The 17,460-nt window shown below is 39.2% G+C and overlaps 1 protein-coding gene across 1 annotated transcript in view; it reads left to right on the forward strand.

The window, feature by feature from the left end:
- KCNAB1 (potassium voltage-gated channel subfamily A regulatory beta subunit 1) overlaps positions 1–17,460 on the forward strand; it is a 434,965-nt gene that overhangs the window by 268,763 nt on the left and 148,742 nt on the right. The window contains exons 2-3 of the mRNA XM_044669530.1: positions 6,610–6,653; positions 14,937–14,945. Coding sequence (XP_044525465.1) covers positions 6,610–6,653; positions 14,937–14,945 — 53 coding nt within the window. The remainder of the gene's footprint in view (positions 1–6,609; positions 6,654–14,936; positions 14,946–17,460) is intronic.

The raw sequence follows: 17,460 nt of genomic DNA on the forward strand, positions 1-17,460 counted from the left end.
CTCTATCTAGGGATTCTCAAACATTTTGATATTAGGACCACTTAATACTATTAACATTTTTTGAAGATCCCAAAGAGTTTTTGTTTATATGGGTTATATCTAGCAGTGGGCTGGAATAAGCTCAAAAAGCTGAGCTGATTGTTAAATTTTTGATATAAGCATTCATGCCTCAGAATTCAGCAGCTACAAAGTTGGGCTTGATGTATTGTTTATTGATTGTCCAGACTTCAGAACACGGTGGAGAAAATGCTAATATGCACATTAAACGTAAAAGTATACCCTACTTTTTTTTTTCCTGGAGAGCTGTTTGTTAAATATTTACCAGTACCCTCATGGTTATATCTATCTACAATTGCAACTTAAACATCTAACTATTAATATAAAATGATTCTAATCTTGTGGATGCCCAGAAAGGATCTTAGGGAACCCAAGAGTCACAGTCTCGTCCAAGTGTACATGCTATGCTCTTGTGCTGGAATAGATTCACTTCCATTTTAGCCCATTGAAATTCCTCCTTATCTTCAAGGCACAACACAGACACCACTTCTTCCCTTCTAACCCAGATATAAATGAGTCAGTCCTCCCTCCTCAAGTTGCTCATGCCACTAGATTTGACTTCTAAGCCTTGCTTATATTCTAACTTGTGTCATGGTTGGTTGTATGTGTGTTTTGTCCCCTCTACTTCATTGTAAGTTCCTTCTAGACAAGGACCATGTTATTTTTCATCCTTGTATCTCTAGTACCTAGTAAAGTGCCCTATATACAGTAGGTATTTAATAAATGCATGTTGAAAAAAGGAATAATTAATCAACTACTTTATGCTTATGCATTAACTGTACACCGAAAGAGTGAATAAAAATAGAATTATAATGTTGAGCTGACCATTTTGATTCTCCATCCGGAAAGCAATAGATGAACTTAGAACCTGTTCTATTTTTTTCTGACTCTGTTCCTTAAAAATGCATACATTTTAATGAAGAAATGAAAATGAGCTATTTGTAGATTTATATTATTTATGTGATTCTGTAAATCATTTATGTGCCTGGTGGTTTCCAAATGACTCATTACACACTATACTAACAGTGATGAATGGCACCCTGGTAAGAAAACTTTATCACCATTTGTCGTCACCTTCATGGTTGTCAAAACCCACATGTCTAACAGAGCCATCAAACCTAGCTAGCTGGCAAATGATTAATGAGTTTAAAGGAAAATGAAATGGGCTTCTCTTTTGCAAAATGCAAACACCCAGAATTCGACTCAGAATGTTCTGGCAAGATGGAATCAAGGCAGAAGAGTATGGTATTATGAAAAGAGAGCTGTATTTGGAGTCAGAAAAAATGTAGTTGACCCTCCCTCTGGCTTACCACATGTGAGACTTTGGAGAAGTCCAAATGTTCCTTGACTTGGAAAATGAGATGTTGGGAGGAAGGGAGGGAGGGAGGGAAGGAGGAGAGTTGGATTGGATGGGATCTGAAGCCATTTCTAGAGCTCTGATCCTATGATCAGTTGGAATCTATTCATTCACCTTGAATAGAACAAGTTCCTAATACATTGTGAAGCATTCAGCATACCAACATGAAGAAAAGAGTAGTCCCTGCCCTCAGGATGCTTACATGTTACTGATTTTTGATAGACCAGAAAGATATCACAATAGTAGAATAAGGCAGCCAAGTATTTCACCTATAAAGATTAAAAACCAAGTCAAACTGTACTGTGCTGATTAGCTTGAAATTATGGCAAGCTAGACGGCACAGTGCATAGAGCACCAAAGCTGGAGGAAGGGAGACTCATCTTTCCAAGTTCAAATCTAGCCTCACATACTTCTTGGCTATGTGTTCCTGAACAAGTCACTTAACTCCAATTACTTAACCCTTACTGCTCTTCTGCTTTGGAACTAATACCTAGTATTGATTCTAAGACAGAAGGTAAGAGTTTTTTAAGAGTATATTAAACATGTTTTAAATTTGCTCTTTAAAAGTTTTAGATTTATTTTAAATTACTAAATGCATTACTTTTTAGTATCACTATCACTTCCCAATAACTCTGTCACCTGGCACAACTGAGCAAACCAAAGCAATATCTTGGCCATCTTGGCCAACATACTTTTGAAGTCTTTTAGTCTAGTTCCCTTATTTGACTGTTGTTTGAACCTGAAAACCAAAAAGATCACACAGACACATTAAGGGATGGACTCAGAATCTGAACTGAGGCCAGCATCCTCCACTGAATTGTGGTCCGGGTTTCAACAGTTTACTGGAGTCCTAGCTCTAGCAGAGTGCTGACATTTTTTCAGGGATGCTTTCTATTGCTTTATTGTAGATATATGCAAATAACTAAATTCCAAGTGATCATAGGATCAGAGCTCTAGAAATGGCCTCCAACCCCATTTAGCCTGACTTTTTTCCCCCTTCCCCAACCTCTCATTTTCCCGCTGAAGGAACGTTGAGTCTTCTCCAAGGTCACACGTGATAAGCCAAAGGCAGGATCTCTTTCCACAATATCGTACTCTTCTCTGGAGATTTCATCTTGCCAGAACATTTTGAGTCGAATTTTGGGTGTTTGCATTTCCCAAAAGAGAAGCCCATTTCATTTTCCTTTAAACTTATTAATCATTGCCAGTTAGCTAGGTTTGATGGCTGTTAGACACTTGGGTTTTGACAATGATGAATGTGGCACCAAAATTATTTCCTTTACAATATTTACATATTATAATATATAATGTATTACATGATAGTATTCTACTCTCTATATTGTTCATCCAGTTTGGCTTATTGCTCTCTGTATCAGTTCATATGAACCCTCCTAAGTTTCTTGGAATTTATTTTAAGACCTGCTTTTGCAGTGCTTCTCTTTCCACTGTGGGCTAGCTCTCTTGCCACCACGAGGTTTTTTGGAAGAAGGAGGTCTAGTTTTGGATTCATTTTTGTAGGGAATCAGCTCTACACTCTGAAAGCTGCTCTCCATGGTTGACATTTCTGAGCCATGTGGGTAATCTACACAGCCAGAAGCAGCCAATTTAAATCCTAATAGACCAGACTGAGCTTTCTCTTTTGAGCATCTGTGATTTCTGTAGGGATATCTGTAAACATCAGAGCTTTATTAGATCCTGAGGCTAACTGATTCTAACTACGTTACTGGTTATTTTATATCCAGAAGCACCTTTAAAATGATATTTATATACAACATACAGATAGATTATACATATATTTGAATATGTATTATATATGTATATACACATATATGTATGTGTGTACGTATACATCCAGCAACCTAGCCAAGGTCCTGTGTAATCACAGCCAGAGACCTGGAAAAGGCAAAAGTCAGGCAGCCCTTCCCTTCTGAAAAACTCAGCTTTCTTTGCCACATTCTAAAACTAGAGGATGTAGTTCATTCTGAACCTTGGCCATAAAAAGGAGGATTTCTAGAAATTCACCCATAAGGCAAATCTTATTGGCACCCCATTAAAATGTCTGTCATTCTAAGAGGCACACTGGTACAATCTGACTTCAACTGAGAGGTGGGGTAGGTGGAGATTGCTTCTAGTGTGCAAGTGAATGGCAAGAATGGATGCTATAAATGAATCTGGGACTCACCGCCTGCAGGTACAGGATGCCCAAGGAAAAGGCTAAATTGGGCAATTTTTCTCTGCCTTCAAATGGAAAGGGAATTCAAAAGAACTGGGGACTTTGTGATATAGACAAGAACTCTAGTCTCTAGACAAGTATACGTTAATATGTATTTTAATGAATCTTTTATGTTTTAAGCATTTCATTTGGGACAGAGGAAATGAATAGCTGTCTTATACCTACTTTGTACATTGAGTACCTTTTCTAAAAGAGACCCTGTTAATCACTTTTAGGAAAGTCCCTAGATATAAGCCTTACAAAAGCTTTTATTTGAGAGATCTTCCCTGAAGCTCTCCGGTGGGATCAACAAGCCAAAGAATGCAAGAAAAAGCCCACAGGCATACTGGGAGATATTGAAGGTTGGGTTCTGGACCAACAATAAAGTGAATATTTCAATAAATCAAATCACCTGGATTTGGGGATTTCCCAGTGCATGTAAAAGTTACATTTAGACTATACTGTAGTATGTTAAGTGAACAGTAGTATTATGACTAACACAATAGTACATGCCTTAATTAAAAATATTTCATTGGTAAAAAATGCTAATCATCATCTGAACCGTCAGAGAATTGTAGTCTTTTTGCTGGTGGAGGGTCTCGCCTATATGTTAGTGGCTGCTGAGTGCTAGGGGAAGTGGGTGCTAAAGGCTGCTGTGGGGCTAGGAAAATTCCTAAAATAAGACACCAAAGACACTTGCTACTATCAATGGACTCTTCTTTTCGATGGAACATGGCGGAGCCATTGTATGTTATTAATTAGTTTAATTTCAATATTGTACCCCAGGGAATTGGAAAGGGACAGAGAGAAAAGAACTCCCTGTTGGAGAAGCAGTCAGAACACACACAACATTTATCCATTAAGTTTGTCATCTTATATGGACGTGGTTCCTGGCACCCCAAAACAAAGACAAGAGTGACATCAAAGATTGCCGATCAGAAATCACCAGCACAGATATAATACAATGAAAAAGTCTGAAATATTTAGAGAATTACCAAAATATGACACAGAGACATGACTTGAGCCCATGCTGTGGGAAAAATGGTGCCTCTCAACTGGCTCTACACAGGGTGTCCAGAAACCTTCAATTGTGAAAAACACAGTGTCTGTGAAGCACAATAAAGCGAAGCACACTAAAATGAGATGTCTGGATTCCCCTCTCTTTGGGTTCCCCTATGGTTGAACCTAATCCACTTGAACTCAGAGAGGGAAATCCTTGTAGGAAGCTCTTCCTCCTCACCTCCCCACTCTCTATCCCACCGACCCCTCCACTATCTATGACACTGACAGATACTACTACTACTACTACTACTACTACTACTACTACTACTACTACTACTACTACTACTACTACTATTACTGAGTTCAGATCTCACCACCAATACTTTTTTTACATTCATTTCACTTCTCCTGGCTTCAGGTTTGTCCTCTATAGATGGAGGGGGTTCAACGCTACATCAGATTTAGAATGTGAGGGGATCCTGGGACCATTTATTCCTGATCTCTCATTTGAAGAGATGATGCCTGAGGAAGGACAAAGAGGGAATTTTAAGCTAAGTTTCCTGACTCCAAGTAGGGTGCAGTGATACTGCCAGGTACCTCACCACCCATTACCTGCCTCCCTTCTTTTCATCTTTTGCTATGCATCTCCCTCCAGTGGTTTCTACCCAGTCTCTCTGGGTCAATAGGTTTTTAGCATACAATAGAAATTCTTCCTGCTGGGGGACTCCCAGGAGTCTAAGCGGCTGCTGACAGAGCTATTTCTTACTCAAACTGTTTTTAAAGGGACTGAACACTCGTTTTTTTATAATAAGAGGACATGGTAAAGACATTTACAGAGTAGTTTATTCACAGCTGTTCAGCTAACATGGAAAAGCTAAGGTCAGTGAATGAGTGATTGGATTTGAAAAACTTGGCACTTTTAGACATATTTTCTCATTTTGGCTTCACAACAGCTGTGAGATAGGTGAGACTTGAATAGTAATTCCCTCATTTTTGTAGATGAGAAAACTGAGGCTAAGTGACTGGGACTGTAGAGGCTATAGAATCCAATTCTCTCATTTTTCAGTTGAGGAAACTAAGGCACAGAGATGGAGAAGGGGATGAGAATAGAAATTTGAAGAGAAATCTCTTCTATTCTCAATAAAACAAACTCATCAAGGGTAGATTATATCTTGTTTTTGTCTATGTATCTCAGAACTTAGCACATTGCCTGGAGCAGAGTAGGCAAAATAATTATACTTATATATAATTCTTTTAATTATATATAATTATATAAGTTGTACATATTTATCTCATACATTAAAGCAAAAGCTTCCTGAAGACAGGCATCTGGGAGGCCTTACCTTTCCATATTCTGGATTGTTTCACTAAGCAAACAACATTGAAAGACTACTGATAGAATTAAATTGTGTTACATTTGTTAGTGTTCATTCTTTTGTTTACTTGTCTGCTCCCCCCTCTCCGAGAAGAATGTAACCTCCTTGAAGGCAGAGTAGTTCATTTTTTGTCTTTGTGTTACTAAGACCTGGCACAGTGCCTGGCACATAGTAGCCATTTAATAGATGTTTTTTGATTAATTAATTCTTAAAAAGGGAATTAGCTGCCTTCCTCTATGAGTTTTTTTTTTGAAATGCAGGTTTGCTATAAAAATAAAAGCTAACTGAGCTTTGACATGAGGGAGAATTTCTGTGTGGGTTCACCATGAGTTGGAAATAATGTTCTGATCTATCACAGAGAGAGATTTTTTTCCCCTTTGGAAAAGGAGTTTTCATGTCTTCAAGAGAGTTTGTGGAGGAGAGAGATGTCCTGAAAGCCCACACACTTTCCCCCTCTAGCTCCTATCTCTGAAGCAGTTCAGAAGAAGAATATTCTTAATTAAAGCTTGACAATAATATTTATGAGTTCCTGTTTTCTAGACAGAACAAATTGTATACGATTCCCACCTTGGTATTATTCATGTAATTTTCTCTTTTTATTCTAGGAATCTTGGGAAATCAGGACTCAGAGTTTCCTGCTTGGGCCTTGGTAAGTAAATACACTGGGGATGGGGAGGAAAATTTTAAAAATAGGCAGGATTGAATGTGTCAGCCTTGAAAAACACAGCCTGACCAAAGTAGTTAGAAAGAACAAGTCTTTAATCAGGACAAGGAAGATGATGCTCTATTGGCCACTACACAGAATCATGTGTAAGAAGCCACACAGAGGCAAGCTCTGGGACTCTGGGAACACCATTTCTGGGAAAACGCACCTCAAAAGGGAATCTTTTCTAATGAACTGAAGAACTTGGGGATCTCATATACCTTTTGGGGAATAAAAGATAGGAAGGACAATTGGTTGGCTTACAATGGAGATAAGAAAAGTGGAATTGGATTACCTGGGAAAGGTCTATATACAGTGGGACAAACTTCTAAGACAAAAGGGCACAGAAGATTTGATTTTGTCTATTAATTCTATCTAAGCTGAGGTCATTGGTACTTTAAGGTTTATTGTTCAGTCTAAGACAAGGGTCTGTCTATGACTTCACTGAAGGCAAATGTGGGGGTTTCATAAAACAAGATCATCCAATGTAAAATGTTGTTTAGTTGTTTTTCTGGTTGTATCTAACTCTTTGTGACCTCTTTTGGGTTTGGGCGTGGAGAGGGGAGGCATAAAATACTGGAGTGGTTTGCCATTTCCTTTTCCAGTTTATTTTACAGATGAAGAAACCAAGGCAAACAGGTTTAAATGACTTGCCCAGGACCACACAATCAGCAAGGGTCTGAGGCAAGATTTGAACACATGAACTCATGTGTTCCTGACTCTCTTATCCACTGTACCACCTAGCTGCCATTAGGAATATTATTAGGATTGAATATAAGTAGAAGAACCAGATCTCTAGCTTAGGGGAATGAAGTTCTGCTGCCTTGGTTTTTTTTCTTCCCAGACATCAAATGAAGGCTCCCAAAGTCTCTAGAACCTTCTCAAGTAGCTTCTAACTGGATGATTTATTTCGCTTGTGCTGCTGGACAAGTCAGAGGTAGCCCAATATTTGTGTGACTTCCAGTCCTTCTCAGAGAGTTAACATAGGACTGAATGGCTCCCCTTCCTCTGAGCGAGTCTTAGGCTGCCCTATAGGACAGCTCTCTGTAGTGTGGGTTCCCCTATTGGTCCAAAAGAAGTCCATGCAGACTGAGCTCTTCTCACATGTGTATTCACTATGGAAAACACTTGAAATATTTACCAACAATGTAAAACATACAAAATGGAAATCACTATGTGAGTCTCCTAAATGGTCAGTTTCCATGGAAACAAATACAATGGATTCTCTCAATGGAAAAAAAAGATTTTGTTCAAGAGGTCTTTGGAAGGATCAGCCCCATCATGGTAAGAAAACCAGCCTCTTTCCTGTGGATCTCAGAAATTCATTCCCCAGTGAAGTGTCACGTGGGAATTCTGCCCCTATTGAACAGTCCACGGCTGACATCTATGTTCATGGACTTTTCACTAGAGATTGAACTCCCAATTCTGATGTGTTTGGGGGAAACTGAAGTCTGGGGTATGGGGTGCTCTAGCATTTCAAATGGCACCTGGAAGAAAACACCTCTGTCCATTTGCTGGCTTTGTTCTAAGCAAAAAAGACAAAGCTGGACAGTTCTGAATAAGCTTCCTTCTTCAATTTGTCTTCTGAGTTGCCTGTAAGTCAGAGGAGAGAAGAAGTGGCCAATAAATAAACAGCCTTCCATGGAGTTAAGAAGACTTGAGGTCAAGTTCCACCTCTGATACATATGGGCTTTGTTTAGCCTCTCATTTCTCTAGACAACTCCCTAAAATTAGATTATTTTTTTTGATAAAGCAAACCTAGATGTTTTTATTTTTATTTATTTTAAAACAATTTGCCAAGATTAGAATGAGAGATAAATAGAAAGCACAACATTTCTGCTGGATTTTTTTTGTTGTTTTGTTTTGTTTTATAAATACAAACTAAAACTAAAAAAAAAACCTCCCTACTTCAAAAAAAAAATTCCCACAAATTCAGGAAAAGTCTTTTAAAGAGTTGAAGTCTACCCATGTAAAACTTCTCCCACAATCTACATTGCAAGTAGTAAAAACAACAGTTTACAATTCATTTTTGTGTGATCACATATCAAAAGCATTGGTTGAGAGAGTTTCCTCAGATCCCAATATGGAAGGTCTAAGTCCCAGGGTCTAGCCCAGTGGTTCCCAAACTTTTTTGGGTATCCAGAAAAAATATTACTTAGTCCCCCTGGAAATTAATTTTTAAAATTTTAATAGCAATTAATAGGAAAGAAAAATGCACCTGTGGCCATCACTGCCTCCCTGGATCGCTGCAGAACCCACCAGGGGGCGGTGGCGCCCACTTTGGGAATCGCTGGTCTAGCCTTTCCTCTCCAATAGCTCTTTTAGGAAATGGGACACAGGACACTGAGGCAGCCAGAACAGATTGAGTACCCCCACAGGGGACTGTACGATTTTCACTCTACCTTCTTTTGAAGGGATTCTTTTCAGATCTTCAGGCTCTTATGTTTTCATGATAGTAAAGAGAAGAACCAGTAGATATTTCCCCTCCACTCACAAACAACAACAAAAAAAGGTCATTTTGCTGATGTCAGAAAATGAGAGAACAGGTGTGTGGGCACTGGAAAAAATGAAATGTCAGATATTTATAAAAAGTGATGGAGAATGCACAATAGATGATAGGCTGGGTCACCTGCTTACTTCCTGCTGAGAGCTTATCAAATGTAGCATTAAATGTGGTTTTGTAACACAAAATGCAGTTCTCTTGGGCAGTTGGCCAAAGACAGAGAGTGCTGTCTCTTGCCAAATTTTCATATAGCCAGGCAGAAAGTTGTTTTTTTGGGGGGAGAGGGGAGATTAGAAGCAAGAAATCAAAGGAGTAAGAGTAAAACCGCATCTGTTTAGATCTCATCTTCTTGCAAGAGTCCAAAGGCAGAATATTCCCATTTATATTTAGAAATGGACAGAACATTGGACACCTATGCTAACCCTTTTATTTTACAAATGAGGGAACTAAAGTCCAAAATGGGGAAATGGTTTATCCAAGGTCACACAGGTGACAAGTGGGAGAAAACTATGATTCCAATCCATCTTCTCCCAGCTGTCCTCCTGAAGTGTGCATTCTTTCTTTGCACATCCTTTAAAACATTCATTTCACATTTCCTCCTTGGCGGAAAGAACTAATAAAATAAAATATTTAACATCTTTGAGGATTTATGTTGAGTCTCTGACATAATGGAGAAAAGATGGCTGGGCAAACTAACTGATGTCAGCATAACACTGAGCCAACTCGTATTGACTGAGTGAGTATCTGTGGGACTATCCAAGACCATGGAGATTCCAGGGAGTCGGTTAACCCTAAATGCCCAAAGACAACACCTTGGCAGGGGATTCTTGATTCTGCTATAACAAGAGGTTAGAACTACTCTGATGGATTCTGATTTGGTCCTGGATTGGGATGTGGGAGGGGAATGGGGGCCAGCAAGGGAGGAACATTGATTTTTGGAGTCAGAGCACCTAGTTTGAATCTCAGCTCTGCCATTTACTATCTTCCTGTGTGTCCTTGGGCCACATGAAACCTCTTTGAACCTGATCTAGAAAATGAAGGGGCTATTCCTTATTCAAGAAGGCTCCTCTTGCCTTCTAAAAGGTTAGAAGTTGACCCCCTTTCCAGCACTGAATTCTTAATCAAATGATCCTAAGAAGGAAAAGATTTTCACTCAGGGGCAGGGATGGGTGTCAGCTTTGGATGAGAAAGGACCCCAAAAGGTAGCCTGGCTGCAGACGGTTTAGGTACAAGGGTTGAATGTAAACTGGCCTCACAGAGTTAGATGAAGGCATTTATTAGAGGCATATTATGTACGAGACTGAAAAATGAAGTGATAACTGCCCTTATGGAATTTACTACAGTCTCCTGGGAAGAGCTAATATAGACTAATACTAATAGTAATAATAGCAATAGATTGCTTTTACATAGAACTTTAAGGTTTATGAAGTACTTTATCCTCAACAGCTCTGGCAGATAGATTCTATTATTATCTCCACTTTACAGATGAGGAAAATGAGGCAGATAGAGGTCAAGTGACTTGTTCAAGGTCATACTGCTATATTTGAACTCAGATCTTCTTGACTCTAGGTGCAGCATTCTAACTATTGTATCACCTGACTGCCTAAATAGATAATAAAAACAAAATATATAGAAGTTATAGCTGCATTTTTTCTGAAAACCTTAAGAACTATGGAATAACAGAAAAATCCCTGTTTATTATATAGGGTCACTTGGGCTTTACTGGACTCCAAAAAGCAGGGCAGAGGAGGGACAGCAAAGATATGGAAGCATTCGATGGACTGTTCTATTTAAGGAGTAACAAGTAGGCAGTTTGGCTGGAATGGAGAACATATGAGGAAGAGTACTGAGAAATCAGTTTGGAAAGATAAGTGGGAGCCAAATTATAAAGGATCTTAAGTGATTGATGAATGAATGAATGAGAAGAAATATCTCTGTCATTTGTCTTACAGAGGTCATAGGAAGTCATTGAAACTTCTTGAGCAGAGAAGTGACTTGATTAGACTTGGACTTTCAGAACATTAATTTGGTAGCTGTGTGGAGTATGGAGAGGAGGGAGACCTTAGGATGAGATATAAATTAGACACTATAGAAATATTATCCAGGAAAGAGGTAATTAGTGTCTGAAATAAGCTAGTAACTACATAGGGGCAGAGAAGAGAAAAGATACAAAAGATGAAGGAGACAGAAGCAACCACTAGCTGAATATCTGGAATGAGTGAGAGTAAGGAATTGATTCAAAGTGTGCTAATGTTTGGAACTATAAGGATGGTGGTGCCCTTGGCTTAAATAGGAAAATTAGGAAACAAGGTTGGTTTGTAGAGAAGAGATATTATCTGGTCCAGTTTAGTCACATCTGACTCTTTGTGACTCCATTTGGGGTTTTCTTGGCAAAGATGCTGGAGTGGTTTGCCATTTCCTTCTCCAGATCTTTTGACAGGTGATGAAAATGAGGCAAACAGGTTAAGTGACTTGGCCAGGGTCACACATCTAGTAAAGACTTGAGGCTAGATTTGAACTCAGGAAGATGACTGACTCCAGGTGATGTCACCCAGAGAGGGGATCCACAATGACTTGCTGTGCACATATTGAGTTTGAGATGTCTTTGGGACAATTAGGTGTAGGTGCCTCATTATATTTAAATACTCAACTTAAGTTCAAATCACTCTCAGAGGTCTTTTATGGTCCATCTTCTTGGTTGCTAATGCCTTTTCCTCTAAGATCATCATCTATCTGTTCTCTATCTGAGATTTATGTAGTTCTCATATTATCTCATTAGCATGTGGGGTCCTTTGAGCATTTGAGTCCATTTTTGCTTTCTTTGTGTTCTAAGTTCTTAGTACAATGTCTAGAACATGGTAAGCACTTAATCAGGGTGTATTAGCTTGACTTGACTTAGGTGGTTCTTGACCTCATTCAGAGAGACATGAGGTCTACATGTGAAGATCCAAGAATCATCTGCATAGAACTGATAGTGAAATCCATTGGACCTGATGAGATCAATGAGAGAGAGAGGTACAAATCCCCAAGAATTGTCCCAATAGGGCAATTCCCCTGGTGGTAATTGCCACTGCTCAGTCTTATCATGTGATCATTTTACCATCCTTAGCATGGAAAATAAGGCTGGACTTAGAGTAGGGAAAGTTGGATTTGAGAACCACCTCCAGACACTTCTTAGGTGTGTGCCCCTTGGCAGGTCATTTAATCTCTAAAAGCCTCAATTTCATTATCTGTAAAATAGGGGTAATAATAACATGCCCCACAGGATTGTCATGAGGAATGAATCTGATAATGTATATTCAACCTTAGGAGTGCTATACAAATCACAGGATCATTGACTTCAATCTGGAAAGGACAACCCCCTCATTTTACAGGTCAGAAAAATAAGGGCTAGAGAAGCGGTCCCTTCCAAGATCACACAGCCAGCAAATGGCAATGATGGGATAGGAACCCAAGTTTCCTGAGACCAAAGCCAATGAATGATCTTCACACTGTGCCATGAGCACTGTACATAAAGTAAAAAAGAACCTGCGTCTTATACCTACCGGCATATTCAATCATGGACAAATTATTTAACTTTTCTAAACATCAGTTTTCTCATCTATAAAATGGGTATGATAATATCTATAAAATCTGTCATAGGAATATTCTGAGGCGCCATTGAGATTATGTTTGTAGATCACTTTACAAACTTAAAATCATCATATAAATACTAGGTAAATTTATATGCAATGCATAATTTATATACAGCACTGAATAGAATATTAATCCTATATTTAATATAATTATATGATAATTGATAATATTATATTATATAGTCGCATAATATAATTAATACATATTCAGTAGTTATTTTATCTCATTATAATATCTTTTGACATTCAAATAGGAAAAGACTTGGGGCAAGTTACTATCCAGCCAAAAATTTTTAAAATATTGTCCCAATAGAGTTATTAATGTTGTGTAGACAATTACCCAGGTAGATAAAATTAGCTGAGTTTTGTAGTTGAATAAAAAATCAATGGGAGTCGGCTTTTCCTCTGTAGGCTTACCAAGACTTCACCAAGAGTTAACCAAATTGAGTTGCACTGTCCCACTTGATTTGGTCATTCTCTCTCTCTCTCTCTCTCTCGATATATATATAATTTTTTTTAAACAGACAGCATAACTTCACTCCAAACCCAGAAATTCTAGGAAATTCATGGATCAATTTGCTTAGCCCCACATTGCCTCTGCTCCTATAATCAGAAAAAATGTAGACAATTCAACATAGTCCACAACTGAGTCATATATGACTCAGCTATCAGTTAATGATGGTCATTAAGGAAATATTCAGGAACTTAGGACCAGGGACTAGATGAATATCAGGGGCCAGGAGCTTGGGGACTGATGAAAGCTAATCCAGACATGCGGTTTTTGGCTTCATGTCCAATCTTGGCAGGGACTTCCTACTGCTCACCAAAGCAAATCTCTCACCATGAAACTACTTTTCATTTATGGAACAGGGGAGTTGACTCAGAGGGAAGTCCTAGCAAGGAGAGCCTGTTCCCATTCTACCCTGGTGTCTCTATGACTTTGTTCTTTTAAGCCTAATGACCGCATCCCTTATTGCATCTCCCCCTTGTTGCCACTTGTCACTTCTGCTTGCCATTCCTTTTTAACTTGCCCACTGGACAGCCAAAAGCTGGTCACTCTGCCCTGAGCTGGATAGAAGAGGAAGAGACAGAAAGAAAAAAGATGCTCTATCAATATATACAGAAGTCTTAGATGGGAAAGGGGGCAATCTATAAGGATGGTGATCATTTTCAGACCAATGTGAGTCATGTAGGGGATGGGAGTAAATTGTGACCTCTGATTTCATTGGTGGGGAATCTCCCAATGTGGAACCTCCCTCCTTCACCAATGTATACTAGTAATTAATCTATAACTTAACTCTTAGAGAGAATTCTGTGGCAGTGAGAACCTGAGTAATTTGTCTATGAATCTTTGTTCAGTAACAAAGGATTTGTCACAGGAAGGATTTGAGACCATGCCTTCTAGCATTCCACTTTACTACCCTCTCTTTTATTTATTTTTTATCCAGGTATTACATATGTTAGGAAAGGCAGGGTGGAAGAAATAGATCAAAATCCTGCCTGTAATAATTTCTAGCTGTGTGACCCCAGGCAAGTAACCTACCCACACTGAACATCAGGCAACTGCCTAAGACTTTATTCTTGTTATTCAGATGTTTCAGTAGTGCCAACTCTTTGTGACTCCATTTGGTGTTTCCTTGGCAAACTTACTGGAATGTTTTGCCATTTCCTTCTCTATTATATATAACATATATATTTTATATATATATATATATATATATATATAATGAACTCTGCCAGCAGAGGATGGCTTAATCCAGTGATTCCCAAAGTGGGCGCCACCGCCCCCTGGTGGGTGCTGCAGTGATCCAGAGAGCAGTGATGGCCACAGGTGCATTTATCTTTTCTGTTAATTGCTATTAAATTTTAAAAAAAATTAATTTCCAGGGGCACTAAGTAATACTTTTTTCTGGAAAGGGGGCGTGAGGCCAAAAAAGTTTGGGAACCACTGGCTTAATCCAAGGTTGTTATTGTTCATTTATTTTCAGTCACGTCTGGCTCTTTGCGACCCCATGGTCGTTTGCTTGATAGAAATGCTGGTGCGGTTTGCTTCTGCTTTCCCCAGCTCATTTTACAAATGAGGAAACTGAGGCAAATGGGGTAAAAAGACTTACTCAGGGTCACATAGACAGTAAGTGTCTGAGGCTGGATTTAAATTCAAGAAGATGAGTCTCTCTGATTCCTGACCTGGCAGTCCATCTACTGTGCCACCTACCTACCCCTCTATCTACAACTAAGTTATAGATGCTTTGTGCTTAGTAGGACTGGAGGGAATGCCCACACTGGCCACCTTGTATACCTTTGCCTTTTTCTTGTAATGTATATGCATGTTGTTGTTGCAATTCACCCTTCATCTTATGAAGAGGATCGATGGCATCACAAGGCGTAATTTGGATGAGAGTGAGGCAGACTTGTCCAAAGTTGTCAAGTCAAACTGCTTCTCATCTAAGCTGTTTCCCCTGAATACAGAGGAATGAGGTATCACTACAGGAACTATTTGTGCATTTTGTGGGATGTGAGATCATAGATTTAGAACAGAAGAAAGCTTAGATGTCATGAAGGCCAACCCCCCGGAGTCCCTTGAGAGACGGGGGGACTTGTTCAAAGTCACAGAGGTTCTAAGATGAGAAAATTGGAACCCAGATCCTCTGACTCTGAATCAATGCTCATCCTATGCAATTCACCCCATTCCTTTTTAATAGGATGACACTTTATGTCTCATAGTGAGCTGAGGTAGAGAGTGGAAGTGAGAGAGCAGCTAATCCTGCCATGAGGGAATGTTGTCCATCAGACCTCATGGAGGAAAAAATATCAGAGAAAAACTTCCTGCAGAGCATGTGTGTGCGTGTGTGTGTCCAGTCCAATCACATGTTCCATTTCCTTCTCCTCTTAATGGGTGCAGCTGCAGGAAATGGGGGGCCTCATTTACTCATCTAGAATTCTAAGAAGAAACAAGTGGATGGAGCAGCACTGTTGACCCAGACTTCCATAAGGGACAAAAGGTCCTCCATAGGCATAGATGTGGCATTTTGAGAAGCAAAGAATTACTCTTGGGTCATGTCTTTCTCTAATGCTTTACAAATGTAGTCTGGCTCACCGTACTTCAGAGAGAGAAGGGGAGGTGGGGAAGAAATATCACTCACCATCCCTTTTATATGAGGAAATGGGCTGACAAAGAAATGAAGAGTTTAGACTAAGGACAGGGGAGAGAGACTATGTGTACCATTCAAGCTTCCTTCCTTCCTTCCTGTCCAGTGGTTTAATTAGCAGGCAGTCTCCCTTGTCAGACACACTGAGCTTCTTTGCCCACGAGCCTTAGCTGGCTTTCTGGAATCCTGAGTTCTATGGAATCTGAAACATTAGAGCCTCCCCTCTGACTACCTCCAGTTTTTCCTTTCTCTGTTTTGCTGTTTCCAGGTTGTCTTCTGCCTTAAATTGTGAGCTCTTTGAGGGCAGGGCCCATCTTTGCCTTTCTTTTTGTCCCCAGAGATGAGCATTGTGTCTGGTTTAATTTTTTTTGACTTGTTAACTTGAAAATCTGAGAGTTAATGGTGTAGGTTAAGGTCCACTATAGGTTATAGAACCTATTCAGAGTTGGAAGGAAATTCAAAGGCCACTGGGTCCAATGGGCACCACAATTAGAATCCCATTTACAAACCCCTAGATTGAGCATCTAGACTTTGCCTTGAGAACTCTGGAGGGGAACCCCTATAAAGAAACTGCCTCTTAACATAGTCCTATGGATCCATCCTCTCCTCACTGGCAACTCTTCCTTTTTGGAAAGACCTCCAGGCATGCTTCATCTCACTCATCTCTACTTTTGAGTGCTAATTATGCCATGAATGAAAACTCTTCCTTTTTCCATTTCTCCCTTTTCCAGACCCTTACATAGGAGCTTTTATAGATAGGATTTTTACATAGGTTATACATAGAGATGCTTTTCCAGTACTTTTATAGGGTTCACACATACACACACACACACACACACACACACACCAGAATCCTTTAGGCAAAATCTGGGTTATGCTCATTTGGGGGGCTTGTAGATCAGATTCTTGATATAGTACAGATAGGATTAGATAGCGCCATTATATATGTTGTCTTCCTCCATTAGAAATATAAGTTCCTTGAGAGAAGCTTATATTGGTATCTCCAGTACTTACTACAGTAGCACACAATAAATGCTTAATCTTTTATCTACTTTCTTATTTATTTCATTTTTAGATATTTTTAATTGTTAGGAACTTTTTCCTTACATTGAACCAAAATTATTTTCTTTTCATCTCCTTCTCTTTTATCTCTGTACCTCATCTCTGGGACTCAACTGGCCTATGCTTACTGATACAGTGGATAGAGAGCTAGACCTGGAGTCAAGAAGATCTGAGTTTAAAACTGGCCTTTGACATTTACTAGCTAAGTGACCCTGAGCAAGCTACTTTACTGTGGTCAGTCTCAATTTCTTCTACAATAAAATGAGGATTATCTTGTCAATATTCCTCCATCTTTTCTATAGAATAATATGAGAAATTTTATCAAATACTTTGCTAAGATCTATGTGAAAGCTCCAACATTCTGCTGATGCAACAGTCTACTAGTCCTAACAAAAAAGCAAATG

The sequence above is a fragment of the Gracilinanus agilis genome, chromosome 3 (genome assembly GCF_016433145.1).
Source record: "Gracilinanus agilis isolate LMUSP501 chromosome 3, AgileGrace, whole genome shotgun sequence".
NCBI classification, from domain to species: domain Eukaryota; kingdom Metazoa; phylum Chordata; class Mammalia; order Didelphimorphia; family Didelphidae; genus Gracilinanus; species Gracilinanus agilis.